The sequence below is a fragment of the Thermobia domestica genome, chromosome 4, assembly GCF_964235325.1.
Source record: "Thermobia domestica chromosome 4, izTheDome1.hap1.1, whole genome shotgun sequence".
Lineage (NCBI taxonomy): Eukaryota > Metazoa > Arthropoda > Insecta > Zygentoma > Lepismatidae > Thermobia > Thermobia domestica.
In genome coordinates this window covers 305,273,939-305,290,318 of record NC_137457.1, presented here as the reverse complement: position 1 = coordinate 305,290,318, position 16,380 = coordinate 305,273,939, and the positions used below count along the sequence as shown (strand labels likewise).

The 16,380-nt window shown below is 36.7% G+C and overlaps 1 protein-coding gene across 2 annotated transcripts in view; it reads right to left on the bottom strand.

The window, feature by feature from the left end:
* The window catches only part of LOC145684272 (nuclear protein AMMECR1), a 66,028-nt gene extending 51,554 nt beyond the window's left edge, over positions 1-14,474 (bottom strand). Inside the window, exons 1-2 of one of the 2 annotated variants that reach the window (XR_014131266.1) lie at positions 14,187-14,474; positions 7,235-7,345 (exon numbers count right to left, since the gene is read on the bottom strand). Coding sequence is in view for 1 of the 2 variants with exons in the window: in XM_081756416.1 (XP_081612542.1) it covers positions 7,235-7,345; positions 14,187-14,392 (317 nt within the window). In the remaining variant the exon portion in view is untranslated. The remainder of the gene's footprint in view (positions 1-7,234; positions 7,346-14,186) is intronic. The other variant, XM_081756416.1, reaches the window with a different exon arrangement.
* Positions 14,475-16,380: the final 1,906 nt, after the last annotated feature.

Below are 16,380 nucleotides of genomic sequence, written 5' to 3'. Positions count from 1 at the left end.
GTCAATAAATTCACTGATATATATTTTGAAAGAACAGTGGACGAAAATTTAAGCAATCTTTATCCTGTAACATACTTTGCAAGTATAAATAAGTATTGGGCTTTAACCAAATAAATATTGTAATTTTTAATTCAGTGGTTTTGACTCATCCACTTAGGTTATTGTCGCATGCCGTTAGTTGTTAGCTTTCCTTGCAGGTGGTTTATCTCCATTTCTGAGCAAGTTATGAGGAAGCGCATTCCTGCTGCTTGCTACATTGAATGACAACGGGTGAAATTTTTACTTGTTGTGAGAGTTTGTTGGTCCCCGAATCATTTAATTTCGGATGTTACTTTTATGATTCTCTTAATTAAATGAGCCGGTACCCAGATACCAATGCCAAGCGGTGTCTTGGATCCCGTATTAAGCCACAGAAACTGTATCATATAGGCCTCAGTGCTGAAAAGTACGTTAAAATCTAATCGCTGAATCCAATGTTACGATTGTAAATTATGTTGTTATCCATCATTCATGAAGAAATATATCACAAACCTTTCCAGGGCTTGCTTCTCATATTTCAACTAAATCTGAATTCAAAAAACTTAAACAACTAAAGTGCTTATTTCATAAAGAACTGACTGGTTTTATATTATATCTAGATAGATAGATAAAGAAGAACATTCCGATAATTTCCGACCTAAATATTCAAAAATAACCTATATCCACAACATACAGCAATTTATATAGTATTCTATCAGGCCTTGTTTTCATATTGTCAAACACAAGTGGGTGCAAGGTCTAAGCTAAGCAATGTACCGGGCGGCAGTCGCATCCGAGCTCCGACGCAATGAGGATCATGCGTGGCGCAAAATCTGTTTTTGAGTTTTTGTCACGATAGAGAATGTGAGAAATGAAGCATATGATAGAACAGCTCTATGCGATTAAATTTTGCATTCACCTAGGCAAAACCGCTTCCGAGACCTTGCCTTGCTCAAGAAAGCTAGCAAGGACGACCAGATATCTCGGTGGTTCAGTGAGCTCAAGAACGGATGGCAGACCATTGACGCTCTTCAGCGCTAAACAAAAATGTGGCCAAAGGGAAAAACCTTCCGGATCCCGACCGTCGTCTGCTCCGCGTCTTCACGGTTTCCCGTCCATTCTTGAACTCGCTGAACCATTGGAAAACCTGGACCTTGATAGGGTGTCGTAGTCTTCGTAAGCTTCCTTGACCAAGGCAAGCTCCCGGAAGAGGTTCTGCCCAAGTGAAAGCAAAATTTAATCGCGTAGCACTGCTCCAGCGAACAATTCATTTTTTACATTCGCTGCCGTGACAAAAATTCAAAAAGTTTCGCCACATCTCTGATCCTAACTGCGTCACAGCTCGGACGTAACTGCCACCCGGTGCGTTGCTTACAAGCAAAGGGTACGATATCAGGACTTGAGTTACGCAATAAGAGTTATATATCCTTAAAGAGCACCAAGTAGTGACTTTATTACGAAGTTATTAGCTGCAGTTCGCTAATAGGGAAAAAGTAATGGAACATCGAAGGTAACATGAAGGAGGAGGCGCGTATAGGAAACACAAGAAAGAAAGCGTTTCTTCCGTCCTTCCTATGTATTCAATATTTGGGAAAGTGAGATAACGATTGAAATGACATGTTCAAGACACACAGTTGATGTGGAAAATAGAAAAGATCGAAAGATCCAAACAAAAGCAGTTTGTACAATGGCACATCTTACAACAACTAACAAATGAAATGGGCTTTCCGACAAATTTGTTCCTGTGAATGTCATGTTCACGAAGAAACTAATCCCAAATGGATGCACTGGACCAGTGCAGCCCCTGGACTGTGCTTTTTCGTCCTTCCAAGAACATTGTGAAATTCGTCACTGACACAGTAACAGGATACGACCATCTGGCACCGCGACAAGTCCTTGAATCTCCAATCGTTTACGCTGTATCAGTTCTGTGCTTCCTGTTCCGCAACATGGTTCGCTTTGCTTTCTACAAAGGAGGATACCTGGATATCGAACCGGAAGCATTCCAGACACCCATTTAGTACTGCTTCGGTTCCCTTACCACTGAATTGTTGAATTGTGTTATCACTGCGAGTCGATGGCCATTGTAAGATGTGCACATTGTACAAACTGCTTTTGGTTGGATCATTCGATCCTTTCTACTCTCCACATCAACTGTACGGTTTGAACATGTCATTCGAATCGCTATCTCACCTTTCCAAATACACAGCAGAGACGGGAGAAACGCTTTTTTTTCTTGTGTTTGTAATAGACCCCACATTAAGTTTGAGGTCTTATCACTTTTTCCCTATTGGAAACTGCAGCTAATAACTTGGTAATTAACTAACAATTTGATGCACTTTAAGAATATGTAACTCTTATTGTGCAACTCTCGAGACCTGAAAAACCTGCAACATGAGCATGTAAGTTTATTGCGAAACGACGAAGTCTTTTGTTCCAAAATAAGTGTGCAGGGGAGGACGCCGAGGTTTCTCCCGGTGTAATTCGTGCCACTTAGACGTTATGTTGATACCCTGCGCTGTTAGTAGTAGTTTAACAATAAACATACATGCTCATGTTGCAGGTTTTTTGCTGCGGACTGTACATAACTATGGATTTCCAGAATCTTAAGTATTATTCTGTTGTATTCCGATTATCTAGGTCTCTGTGGTCAAATATCTTCCGAGGAATACAGATGGCAAATCACAAAGTAAAAACTTTCATTTGTCCCTAAGGTAAGATCTATGTATAATACCTTAAAATACTTTTCTCAATAAACGAACGCTTTAATAGTGGCTGAAAATCTACCCAGAAAAAGATTTATCTATATATATTTAAAAAAGATACCAGGTTTATTTAACAAAACAATGACCTTTATCGTACTCGTAATGCACAAATTAAGAACAGGCAACGTTCATCACATCTTGGATCTATACTTACATAAGAATATATTTAGCATATATAGATATATTCAAGTATTTCGAGAAGGTGCTGAATGAACAACGTGACAATCTTACGTTAACGTTTGTCCCACGAAATTTCACGGTCTGGGAATGAACCAGGGACCCCTCGGACTAGAAATGAATGAGTAGGGGGATCAATGGGGACCCCAGGATCGAGGCTATATGTCTCCGTCACGATGGACTCGGTTGTTCAGGACTGTAACACTAAAAGAAGAACAGGCTAAAACGAACAGGGTTCCAGTGAATTCTTTACCACTGAACCATCGTGCCACCAAGGTATGAATACATGTGTGTCATTTAGAAAACTCGAACAGAGAGGAGACTAAAGAAATCTTGAACACAATGTAGACAAAACTTTTGAAATTAGCAAACAGGAAAAAAGCTGAAAATACGGATCTCAACAAAACCTTTCAAGTACGCCGTTTCAGCTACCGCATTTATTCGCGCAAATGCGCTCGGGCATGTAGATTAGGCACGTGGCTTGTGGAAGAAATTTGGAGATTCATATATAGGTATCGGTGCGCCTATGCGTAGCAAGTACTTTTCGAAACCACAAATGCAGGAAGATACGATATTAGGTTAGTTTCCATTTTAGCGGATATAAATTTAGCGATTTTCTGTGTTTTTTATATTTATATATATATATATGCATCGATAGTTTATCAGACTTACTTACACTACTGCATCTGTACAACTTATGTCAACTACATGTTAAAATAATAGTTGTTCTACTCATTCAGTCTGGGGAATAAATTCCCTGCATCTATTACCACTCCAAGTTTTATGCAAAAATTTCTACCGAAGTAGTGCATAATATACGAGTAAATATTATATACTTCTTTGCTCAGTAAACGGTTTATGCGCTATAATAAATATTCCTTTGGTACTGGTGCGGAGTTTGTTGTGAACTCGTCACATAATAATAATAAATAATAATAAAAAAAAAATGTTGTCTTTCAAAAGCCTATAAATTTTATTGCTACGTATAATTTTCGTAACCTTTCTATTTCTTCTTACCCGGTGCAACGACATTGCGCAAATTTTTCTAAAGATTAGATCGTTGATAATCTCTGTAATCTATGACTTATTAAAAAGGAGCAGAAAGTGCTGAAATTGCGCAAATTTCCACCACGACGTTGCCAACAACAAGATTAAGGAAAGTGTGTGAAATTTTGCACCGAAATAAGATGTATAAATGCCATCCCTTTCCGAGACATACTTGTATTGCATTATAATATTAAAAAGCAAAATATATATATTTACAGAACATTTCACGTTTCCAGCTTGAATCCTGGAATTTAATTCCTACAGCTTTTAAAAATGTTGCCTTCTCATGATTTATCTGTGAATTCCTCTGCTCCGCGAACTCACTTTTGACTCCTTCCGGTCTTTGAAATTCCTTTCACTATCGACGTCATTTTCATGGCAGTTTCCGTTTGGGTCTCTAGCAAAACAGAAATAACCGTATGAACACCAGGAGCAGGGAAGTAAAATTGACTATTGTAGTGTCTATCTAAAACTTCTGATCTATGTGTTGTTCGACGTAGCCCGGATGGTGAAAGACAGCTACTAGGACACGTGGTAGACACACCTCAAATATGTAAATAAATATTTGTTTGTGATTGCCCAAAACTGGAAAATGTAAACAAATCCTTATATCTGAGTGGTCAAACGCCTTTGTTTTCTTTACAGTTTTCTAATAATTATTGGCTTCCAATGACTATTTCCCTGCAGTTTTAATCTTACAAGCAATTGGCATTTATGATACAGAAAATTATTAAGTGAGACATGTTCCCCTCTCTAACGACGCCCATGCACACATATAATAGCAATAACTGAAAATGCTATTCCATCCATAACTTTGTATTTTTTCCCCTAAAACGACTTGCGTTTTGGTGACTGTTTTTATTAGTCGAAATGCTTATGGTAATAATGGCAATATTGCACACCATCTATTGCACAATTTCCAATTTGTTGCCTGCTCATTAACGCTTTATCTGTGTCAACTGATAAGAAAGTGAAAGTTTGCGCAATTTCAGTGTATTCCCTCCTAACCAACTAATACAAAATGAGTTACATATTATATCTATATCTATCTATCAATATATATATGATATACAGCGGTTGAAAAAATCCACTAGCCTGCTCGACAGTGGGGAGTACTTTTTTTTACATTTGGCGAAAGAAAGCAAGAAAGAAAAAAAAAAAAAAGAAATGCCAATTGTTATATAAACATAATACATAAACTTGTATATATAAAAGTGAACGCAGGTTTGAATACGCGAAATTATATACGCCACATAAATAACTTTCTTTAGAAGTCAGTTCTAGTGCATAGTGGAAGAATCCTTTAGCATAGCTCGGCAGGGGAATCTGTCGAGTTTTCACCGTAAATAAAAAGCAAAAACTCGATCCAATTGAAGTTAATATATGTTGTGTTACAGCCCAAAGCATTTTAGGAAAATAGTGGCGCAGGCATTTGCATCCAAGTTTTATCAACAAGTGTGTCATTGAAAACTAATATTCATTTTTTTTTTTTTTTTTTTTTTTAATCACGTCTGCGACATGGTTTTCGTTGCTGAGAACACATTTCTGAAGATGGTCTCGAAAGTTGTACAAAAGGCTACACAGAGTTGACTGAGTAATCCCAAGTGCTGTGGTTCGAGTTGCTTCCTTTAATGTGTGGATGTCTTTCGGATGGACTTTATAAAAACCTCACTTTTCATGTAACACAGACAGGGGGAGGGGGAATACATGCGTTTACATCGAGAATTATTCAATGTTCTCTCGATGAGAAATCCCATGTTCGGGAACATATTGTGAAGTAGAGCCATGGACTGAATAGACATATGGGCTATGGTCTCATCTTGAATAAAAAATCATAATCACATCGCCGCAATTCAGATTCGACAAATATAGTTAACATGTTAGTGTATCGCTTTGGATTCATTGACAGGGATACCCTGATAGTCAAGACAACACCAAACACTGATACACCATACCAAACACTATGATCTTTCGACTGTGTAGAGGCATCTAATGCAGCTGATGATGATTTTCTTTTGCCAGTGCCGGCAGTTTTGTTTATTAATGTCACCATGGAGGGAGGGGGAAGCTTTGTCTGTCATAACTATTTAATAAACGTGTACAAAGGTTTCTTCTGATCACTTTGTCGATAGCACTTAACATTTGCACAGCAACAAATTTTCTAAGGCTGGACGTGCAAATCATGCAATACTCGAAAATACAAACTATCTGTCTACTGCAAAGCATGTTTCCTCGCAGATCGTTGAGGAACGCGTAACAAACCTTCGAACTTGCTCAATGTTCTCTAAGTCCGACCTGTGCGCTGTCCACCTGAAGATAATATTTTGAGAGCGGATCTCGTCGCATGGAAGTTACTAACTCACAAAATGGTATTCCACGTGGGAACACGCCGGTTATGGCAATTATGAAAGTGTAATTCGAAAAGCACGCTATGTAGCAATTACAGATTCATTATTTTTGAAAACTGCCTGTATGACAAAAGCACGGTGTTGTCTCGACCACTGTTCTACGTTGACGATCAGATTCCTCTTGCTGCAACCTGTATAATAAGCACTTAATCAAGAGTACGCAACTAACACATACTGTTAAATTAACAAAATGACTGCGTACCTTGCTAATGACGTACTGAGGTACGCATTTATTTTCTTCATTTAATAAACGTCTTAAACATAATGCAAAGCAATTTACAATACCTCACGCCAGCTTTTTTTTTTTTTTTTTTTTTTTTTTTTTAATTTGGAGATTTAGAGTTCTTTTCGAGGAGTGGACCTACAGCTTAATGTGAACTCCTAACATGACACTCATCAGGAATCGAACCCAGTTTCCCGCACCCACCGCGTATGCACTAAATATATTGCCACAAGGGAGCTTATTCTGAACTAGTACCAGAGATATAAAATGTCACGTATCATACCCTTCAATTAAATAATCTAATATAAATAAGATATATACAAATAATAGTAAGATTACGCCATTCCATTCTCTACAGAGAAGAGAGAGCACTATAATAGCATTCTCACAGATTTATTATAGCATAAGATAGACCTTTTACTTTTGTACAAACTCAAGACATTGGGTTTAATAAAATACAACAAATTTTACAGAAAACTTCTAACTTATTGCTGGTGGCTGCATAAATGCTTAAGAAAAAAAAAAAAACTCTACATAATAGTAGAAACAAAAGCAGCACTGACCCATCAAGGACCAGAATGAAGAGGCCTGCTCACCTTGTAACTGCGTATTCACGAAGCCCTGAATGGAGGTTCATAGCATTAAAGGTGCCTATACAGCCTCGTAAGCGCCTGTCCTTCCCTATCTTCCACGTCACAAACAAAGGGCTGCAAAAAAAGGAAAGAATACTTTAATACAAACGTATATGTGATAATTTATATAAGTATACAACATAGAAATAAAGGTATACAGTAAAACCTCTTACTTTCGCCAGCTAACTTGGCCGCATTTCTATGGAAACGTGCATTTTTCCGTATGACATGCATTATTTATCACTCTTATGTTGCCCACCCGTTTATCTTCGAAGTTACCAGCATTGAAGCAACTATATATGTGAAACGTTCTTAATCTGTACGTTCAAGACATACGAGAACATTCATTTCTTAGGTGATTCTTCTTCTTTCCGCAGGTCAACGAACCCAAGTAAAAATAAAGGAAGACTTGTCCATTAAGACTGAGTTGCCCAAAATACAGGAGACGATCAATGGTACTGTCTCTATGCTTTTCGAAAGTCTCTTATCGGAAAGTGTACAAATAAATCAGCACCATTAAGACTTTCCATTCATGATCTACAATTTTAAGGCATTCAGTATTCAGTCCAGACTATCTGCTCCGCTATGATGTCCCTTATTTTCTTCACTGTTTTTGAAGCATTTTCATTTTGGAGAATACTCGTAACATGATCACACTAACAAAAGGCTATCTGAATCATGTTAAAAAGCTTTAGAAAAACGATCCAAGTCTTTCTTCTTTGCTTCATTCCTGCACGGTATTAGCTACTTAAGGAAGGTGAGGTAGCATGGATGTTCCGTAATGAAACCACTTTCATAATGGTTTCAAGAACTAAGAGATGGGACAGGAAATTTTGAAGCTTTTCATTTAGATATAAGAAAATAATTTCTTTTTTCCACGACTAGGATCAAAAGGATTGGATTCTGACGCAATATGGCGTATATTTGCGGTTATGCTATGTGTTATTTATGATTTGCATAGAACGGGACGTACGCAAGAGGTATTATACCAATAACCAACTTCTTTTTCGAAATTTAGACATTGATAATGTGTACACAAATATTTTAAGAACATTTTCTTTTACTACTGAAATGAAAAGAAATCTGTAAGTTTAACGTCCCACGGTTATGCCAGTTAGGCTAAAGGAGATGGTGATAATGAGTGAAATGAAGAAAGTGGGAGGAAACGGGAGAACCCCGAGAAAACCCACGAGCACGGCGTCTGTCTACCATAAAGTCCACACGGCGCGAGCTGGGATTGAACCAGGGACCCCAAGCACCGAAGGTGAACGCTCTACCACTGAGCCACCGCGCCCCCCAACTACTACTGAAATGAAAGAATAGGATTTGTGGGGGAATGTTTTTAATGTAACTTCTTGTTTAGTTGTGTTTATTTGAAAATTTTCAAGCACTGTCATTGACAAACATGAAACAGGTACATATTTCTATATTATTGATGTAGAGTATTGATGATTGATAGAATACAACACTACTAACAAATAGTATTTATAAGATTTATTTTTTATATATAAGTTTTTGTTGTTAATAGCTATAATTTTGGAAAGTTAAGTGATTTTGATTTTTGACTTGGGCTAAGGTTATGGAATTTTTCGTATTTGTGGTGAAATTGTAAGAAGGTGTACTTATAAATTTATTTTTCATCATATTTGTCAATGCATGATTTTGCACGTTGACCTGTGAAAGTTAACTGACTTACCAGTGCTTGGCGACGATTTTAAAGACGGAATTACATAGTAGTTTTACATATAAAGAATTTATTAATATATTTTGTGGTTTGTTAATGTTTTTTTTTAATTAATTAAAAGTATAATTACAAACAAAAGTTTAACAATAATATTGATGACCATCCTTAAAATATTTTTAAAAAAAATTCGTGGTAATACTCTTAAACAAACTGGATTTTGATATAATATGGTGCTTATAGTCTGAGTTGTTGCTCTAAACCTCGCGGCGTGTGCTTGAAATCAGTCAAGAATAAATGAATTTTAACCCCCTACGCTACTGTTGCTTTAGGAAGTACGTTCCACGGTAACTATAGTTTAAAAAAAAAGAAAAAGAAAACGAAAAAAGTTTTCTATGAGACTTTCCTCTGCCCCTCCCACGAATTTTGCATTTGTGTTTCGCGAAAATTTCGTAAAAATTCTTAAATTATTATTATGAAACAATGAATTGGCACAGGGTAAAGTGATGAAAACATCCAGTAATAATAATAATAATAATAATAATAATAATATTACAACTTTCGCTAGCTTGTACAATGTACAGCATTATTAATTTCGTTAATGAGTGTTAACGTAATTACAGTTTAGATTCTCGTGATAACAGTTTTATAACTATCCTAGGCTTTGAATTATCGAGAGAGGCACCTGTGATTATTATATTGTAAGCAACTACTTAAGAAATCCATACTACTTTCCTTGATGTATCACTAGTTGCTACGACAACTAACTTCTACACAAGGTACTCCATAGAATCTAACTATACCTCTGTAAAAACTAACTTCTCTTCCAATTCTTTGTTTATTATATAAGTAATAGGGTGAGCCACATGAAATGGAATATTTGAAAGTGGCAACACTGCCAAACTGAAGCGCATGGTGGCGCTAGTTGCCATGCCCTCTACATCACAGAGGTCTGCCATTTAGATTACCATTGGCCAGTGCACGAGAAGAGTATAGTTCCTGTTCAGCGGGAGTTGCGACGTGGGCAGGACCAGCATTTTAGTGTACCGAACAGGAAAGCAATTAACAGGTAGGTGAAACAATGGAGAGAAACTGGTTCTGTCGTCAACAAGAAGCATGAAGAACCTTCAAGGACAGTCCAGTCCGTACACCAGAAAACATCGATCGTGTAACACCAGCCTTTGTAGCAAAGCCTGCAAAGATCAGTGCGTCGCATTTTGAAAGAAGACTTACACCATATATCATCCATATAAGATACAGACTGTGCAATAGCTACGGCCGGTTGACAAACAGCTTAGAAAACACTTCTGTGAACTGTTTTTTGACAAACTGAATCGCGATGAAGACTTGCTAGACAACCTTATGATGTCGGATAAGGCGAGTTTCCACCTGAATGGACGTGTCAATGAACGTGTGAACTGGTCGGACACAAATCCTAAAATTCTCCATGAGACTCCAGTACAACCCTCAGGTTGTCGTTTGGTGTGGCATCAGTGTTGTTGTGGCATTGTATCACCCACTTGGTAATTGGTTCCCTGTTTGGCACACTAAAATGCCGATCCTACTCACGTCGCAGCTCCCGTTCAACAGCAACTATACTCTTCTTGCGAACAAAGACTTCCATCGCTTGAACATGCACGTGCACTGGCTAACGACTCACGGTAAACTAAATGGAAGACCTCTGTGATGTAGACGGCATGGCAACTAGCACCATCATGTGCTTCAGCTTGGCAGTGTTGACACTTTCAAGTGTCCCATTTCGTATGACTTACATTCTATTTGGCAGCGAAACTCTAAATCGACTGTTACAAAATCTTTAAAAAACACTAACATTTATTTCCCTCATAAATTTAACTACTACTAATAAACAACAAACTTATAATTTAACTATCCTTAAAAAAAACACTTTACCCGATTACTTCACCATCGTTCCTATCACTTCCAACATCACAAAAATGAATTTACTCATCGAATTACGACACTTTTAGACCTAAAGCTACGTATTAACAGTTCTGAATGTTACAACTGAAACAAGATTAAGGCATTAATAATACAATAACGATAGGAAAGGCTTGTGGCATGGTGTCCGGCATAACTTATATAACGGGCTGTTGTGAAGTGTAACGCTCCTTTTCAGCACCAAGACTAAATATATGAATCGTGGAATCCGAACCATATATGCTTCCACAGGGAATCTAATTCGAGACTTGTGCCTGCCTCGAGTACGGAACCATATAGGCCACAAGTGACAAGCTTAGCAGCCTAGCGGTCAACAAAGCGAGACAAGCTAAAGACCCAGGTTCAATCAGACACCCAGTCACACTTCTTCAATCTGAATTTCAATGAATTACTACCTGCTAACGGGAAAAAAGAGTCACAACTACATTTTAACGAAGTATATAAGCTAACGATACAATATGTGCCGACACTCCACATCCAAATATGGAAGTGAGAATAACTTCACTCTAAAATAATTACTGTAATAAGATAACTCGTAACATTCTTGGTATGTTGCTCTAGTTCAGACGTGGGAAATCTGAGGCCTTCCGGATTGTTAAACTCTTAAATTATGCAAGGACATGTAGTTTTGTCAAACTTTATATATATCAGCCAACAAATTTTAAATATATCCTTTTAACTTACTCGTCCTTAAGTCTGTTTCCTATAAGATACGTAAAATATACGTTGCATAAATTACGTCCGGGCAAATTCTTAATCTATTATACCTTTTAAAATAATTGTGCCTGTTCTAAGGTAAATACACTTTTAATAAGTATACCGACCGAGTGTTCCCACCTGCAATCGAGCTCGGAAGCATTCGACTACGCTACGCGGGGCCACCGCTTAATATCTAGAAACAAAATTATTATCTGCCCGATACACAGATGTGACTTTATTCTTCAAAAATATCAAGTCGTCTTCCTAAGTACCGTACTTGTCTGCAGGAGCATCAATTAGGGGATTAAGGTGGGGCAATTTCTGCCCCTTCCCCTGAGCTTTTGATGCAATAGTAATGAAAAACGTAAAATAACTTATGTCGGTGGTCTCCCCTCCCTCAAGTAAAGTATAAAATAGTTTGAGTTCCGCGTCCCTTTCAGCAGCGAGGCTCAAAACGTGGACCTATAGCTTAACGTGGGATTCGAACCACATAAGCTCTCCCTGAAAATCGAACCCAGGTGTTTCACTCCACGCAAAGTATGAAATGATGCTATTGATGTTCTGCTTTTACTGGTTATAATAGCAATTCTAAATGGGTATATTTTTCCACACTTGCGAACATTTTTCAGCAATCTTAAACTACTTCTATACGCTATATCCAAATACAGATACCGACCTCTAAAATTTACTAAAGAAATCACTACTTTACAAAGAATATGTAATAATGCGCACACGGTTCTACCAAATAAAAAATTTGCAGGTAAAATATGTGAAACATTTTTCGTAAAGAAATGAGAATGTGAATATAGCTAAGTAATCACTATCAGTGCACAGCATATTAAAATGAATTCTGAGTGATAGTTGTACTGTATGTGTAAGTATGTTCTTCCACTATCCTCGTTTATGCGTATATCCCCCGTCAGTGACGTGCCTGCTCCCTACCGACGCACCCCTCGATACCGCTGGGGCTTCCCAGCTGCGCTCCTACCCTGACTCGGTTAGAAAGCATTCATGCTTTTTTTTTAGTGGCCACCTAGCACAAGTTGGTTCGTGTTTTATACACTATAGTTTTCATGTTATACGTCCACACTGCATTTACACTCATCACAATTACAAATAACGAACCATAATTACGACTAAGTGAGGCAGTCATTACAAAGTGATCTGGGGGAGAAAGCAAATAATACCATTTGGCGCAAATGAAGTACAGAAAACAGCAGACAGACATTCAGTTGAAGACTAGGATTTTAATTAAATACATCGTTCATCCAAGTGTAAAAAGAACACTAAAAACAGGCGGAAGTTTTGTTTGACGAGGAAGAGCAATACCGTAACATTAAAACGTAACAGCAACATTCCGTTTGGAACAAGCGCTTTCTAAATGCAAATAACAGTGTTTCTTTGCATACCTGTTAGGTTTACCAACAATTCACGATATCTCCGGAAACAAAATTACAAATCCCATTCTTTCTACTTTTATGTAGTGTAAAATGACCGAAATATTCAAAACACAGTTCTAACCAATATCACTACCGTTAACTTAAAATATAAAAGAACTAAGATATTCTATTCGTATATGCCGTGTAATATTGCCAAATCTCCATGCACAGCCTATCTCGGTCATATAACGCATAGTAAATAGGAAATTAGTATAACTACAATATACCTTTCTATATTATAAAAATACATCTAAAATAGCTCGGGTTTTTAACTACAACGGTTCGCATGGAATGATATATAAATTTTATGCGATTAAAAGCTTCTCCTTCGCTAAATGTATCCTCAAGGACTTATTGCAACTTTATCATTAACAAAGAAAAAATAACTCCATACTTTCACTAGTATAATGTACGAGCCTCGAGGCAAGGTTTTACACGCATCAGTTGAGCGAAAAATTGCCACTGCGTACAGGAATTTTATTTCCCTTAATTCCAATACCTATATAATTTGCTCAACAATATTAAACTATAAAAATCATAGACAAAAACACAATAATATTCACTTTCCTAAACAAAGAAAGAAAAAAAAAACACAAATACTGCAAATAGCCCACATTGTAAGTTTCTAAGCTTATCAAGATAAATCCTTTTACACTAATATAGCTCCCGAGACTTAAAATTAACTTCTCATGAATCCTTAAGAGGTAATTCGATATTATAAATTGTAATAATATACCTGTTTGAAATTCAAGTACTACAGTAAGTTTTACTTTCTAACAAATTAAATACTTATGTACCGGTGTGAAATATTTTTTTAAAAAAATTTAAAAGGCTACCGAACAATATATCTACTTATAAGGCATACATTTTAAACGATCAATTATTTTTTTTTTCTCCCCACCACAGCACCACAAGGTACTGGCCTTGCTATGACCCACTTTTTGTTGATGGTTTATACATATCCTAAAAATATGGAAAACATGCATTTTCTTGCCATTCTTTTTTATAATTCACCGATTCAACACACTAGAATATTTCTTGTTATGCCTCCTATTCTTTTGCACACTCGAAAAATTATATGTATCCACAAACCCCATCCATGCACAATATATAACACTGAAAACAATGGAATTCTCACTATGGATCGTTGCAGAAGTTCGGGCTTTTTGGAGGATCTAAGCTGTGAAGGTGACAGTACAAAACATCAAAACAGAAAAAACACATTTCTGGATGTGCCACCATTCCATTTCGAATACCATTTGGAATAACCGAGGTCCCATTACACGTTATACTTGACGAATTATTCAACTTCTGCTTTTTAGTCCCACAACATCCAGCGGCCATCTTTCCACATACGAATAACAATGGAAAGAGTAACGGAACTCCCTGAGCTAGAGCGCTTTTCCTGAACAAGCTGAGTTAGTTCGCTTATTCTGTAGATGGCAGTAGTGTGCAAAGAAGCGAATCAGCTGATCTACAGCTGACATGCTTCTACAAATGTGTGAGAAGGAAAAACTACAGGAAAGCATCAAGGTCGCTAGATTATAGTAATTTCGCAAAAACTTTTGGGAGTGTATGAATATTCAATTGCAATTATATGCAAATAATTTGTCTATATAGTAGCCAAATTGTGGAAACTATAACACTGAATAACATTGAAACATTTTCTTTCTTTCAAAAAAATCATTTTAAATTTAAAACACTTTATTTAAAGACAATTTTTATGGTCAAGAATGTTCAATTTTTGCATGTCATTGCCTTCAAATTAGTTTACTTTTATGCTAATTACGTAGGAGGGAGAGTGCAAACAAAGGCTGTATTCTGAAGTGTTACTAAATGCGGCGAACTAAGCGTAAAATAGGTGCGCTTTAAAAAAAAGCGTCCTTCAAATGAAATCCAATAAAAATCCAGTACATACGTGTTTTCTTTTTAATAAATGAATGTAACAACGTCATATATACATAATACATCGCTCTAAACACTTAATATTTTCCTCCTTTTTTCTTCTCATGGTCTTAAATATAACTTTTGCTTCTTGTATTTGTGAGACGCCAGGAAGGGACAGAATCTCTTGTTATTTTATTATTCAGTGGTGTATTTAGGAGGCTATCGGACTCAAGACTTCCCCGAAATAAATTTGTTAGTTTTTTGCATTCTACGTACTGTACAACAATAATCCTTCTCACCATTTCTAAGAATTTCATTGTCTTTCCATTTTCTTATGCTCTTTCTTCAAAAATAATACTGTATTTGTCAAATTTCATTCCACACAAGAACTGCGTTCTTTTATTTTTCTTTCTTTCGTCCATTCTACTCTTCTCTTTCTTTTTCTTAGTTGTTACATTCTTTCGCTTCTCCTATCATACTTTCGACCGTTGTTGGTTGTGATTCAATTCGGCTGTAACACCAAAACTAAAAGGAGCTGATAAGCGAAATTGGTGTTCCACATCAACTTGCAATATATCAATATACTGCGACTTTAGTTACTATAGCAAAGGAATATTTACATCGTTTAGTTATAAACAAAAGTAAATGTTTGAATTTAAGAAAATCAAGAGGATGGAATAAGTAGCCCGGGAAATTAGGTAGGCTAAGAGGATGCTTCCTTTTTCTTCTATAAACAGAATGAAAGATTAGATTCACTACTAAATCTTTGTGTGTATCATATCACATAAAATTCACTAGTCTGCAATTCTTGTCATTAAAACTGCAATCAGTATATTTCAGCTTCAACTTGTCTCAGCATTTTATTTCAGGTAAAAACGTACACAGATAAAACTGAATACTTCCTTTTATTTCCTATAATGAAATCAGTTAAGTTGAAATAAGATTACAAACAGGGGCGTCATTTAGGGGAAAAGGAGGGGGCAATTGCCCCCCCACAAGAATTTGAGGAATACATATACTTTAATCGATTGTCTACTAATATACTAGTACAAAACGTGAAAAATCTTATGCTGGTGGTGCTTTTGCCCCCCTCAAGTGAAGTTTGAAATAATGCCACTGATTACAAATATTCAATGTGTGTTTGCAGAAACATTTTAGATTTGCCTTGGGGGGGGCTAAGATCCCCCACCGACATATGAGTTTCAGGTTTTTTCTTGGTATATTAGTAGACAAGCGATTAAAATATACATAATTATCAAACTTAGGTGGGCAATTAACCCCCTGATTCCTCGTTATACGTAGCCCCTCGAAACAAAATCCTAAATATGTCACTGATTGGTTTCAGTAATTGATTAAAGTTTAGTTCCTCTTAGAAGCGAGAGTATATATAGAATATATACCTCTAGTTTTAAGGTGGAATCCAAACCATCGTAACATGTTTAAAT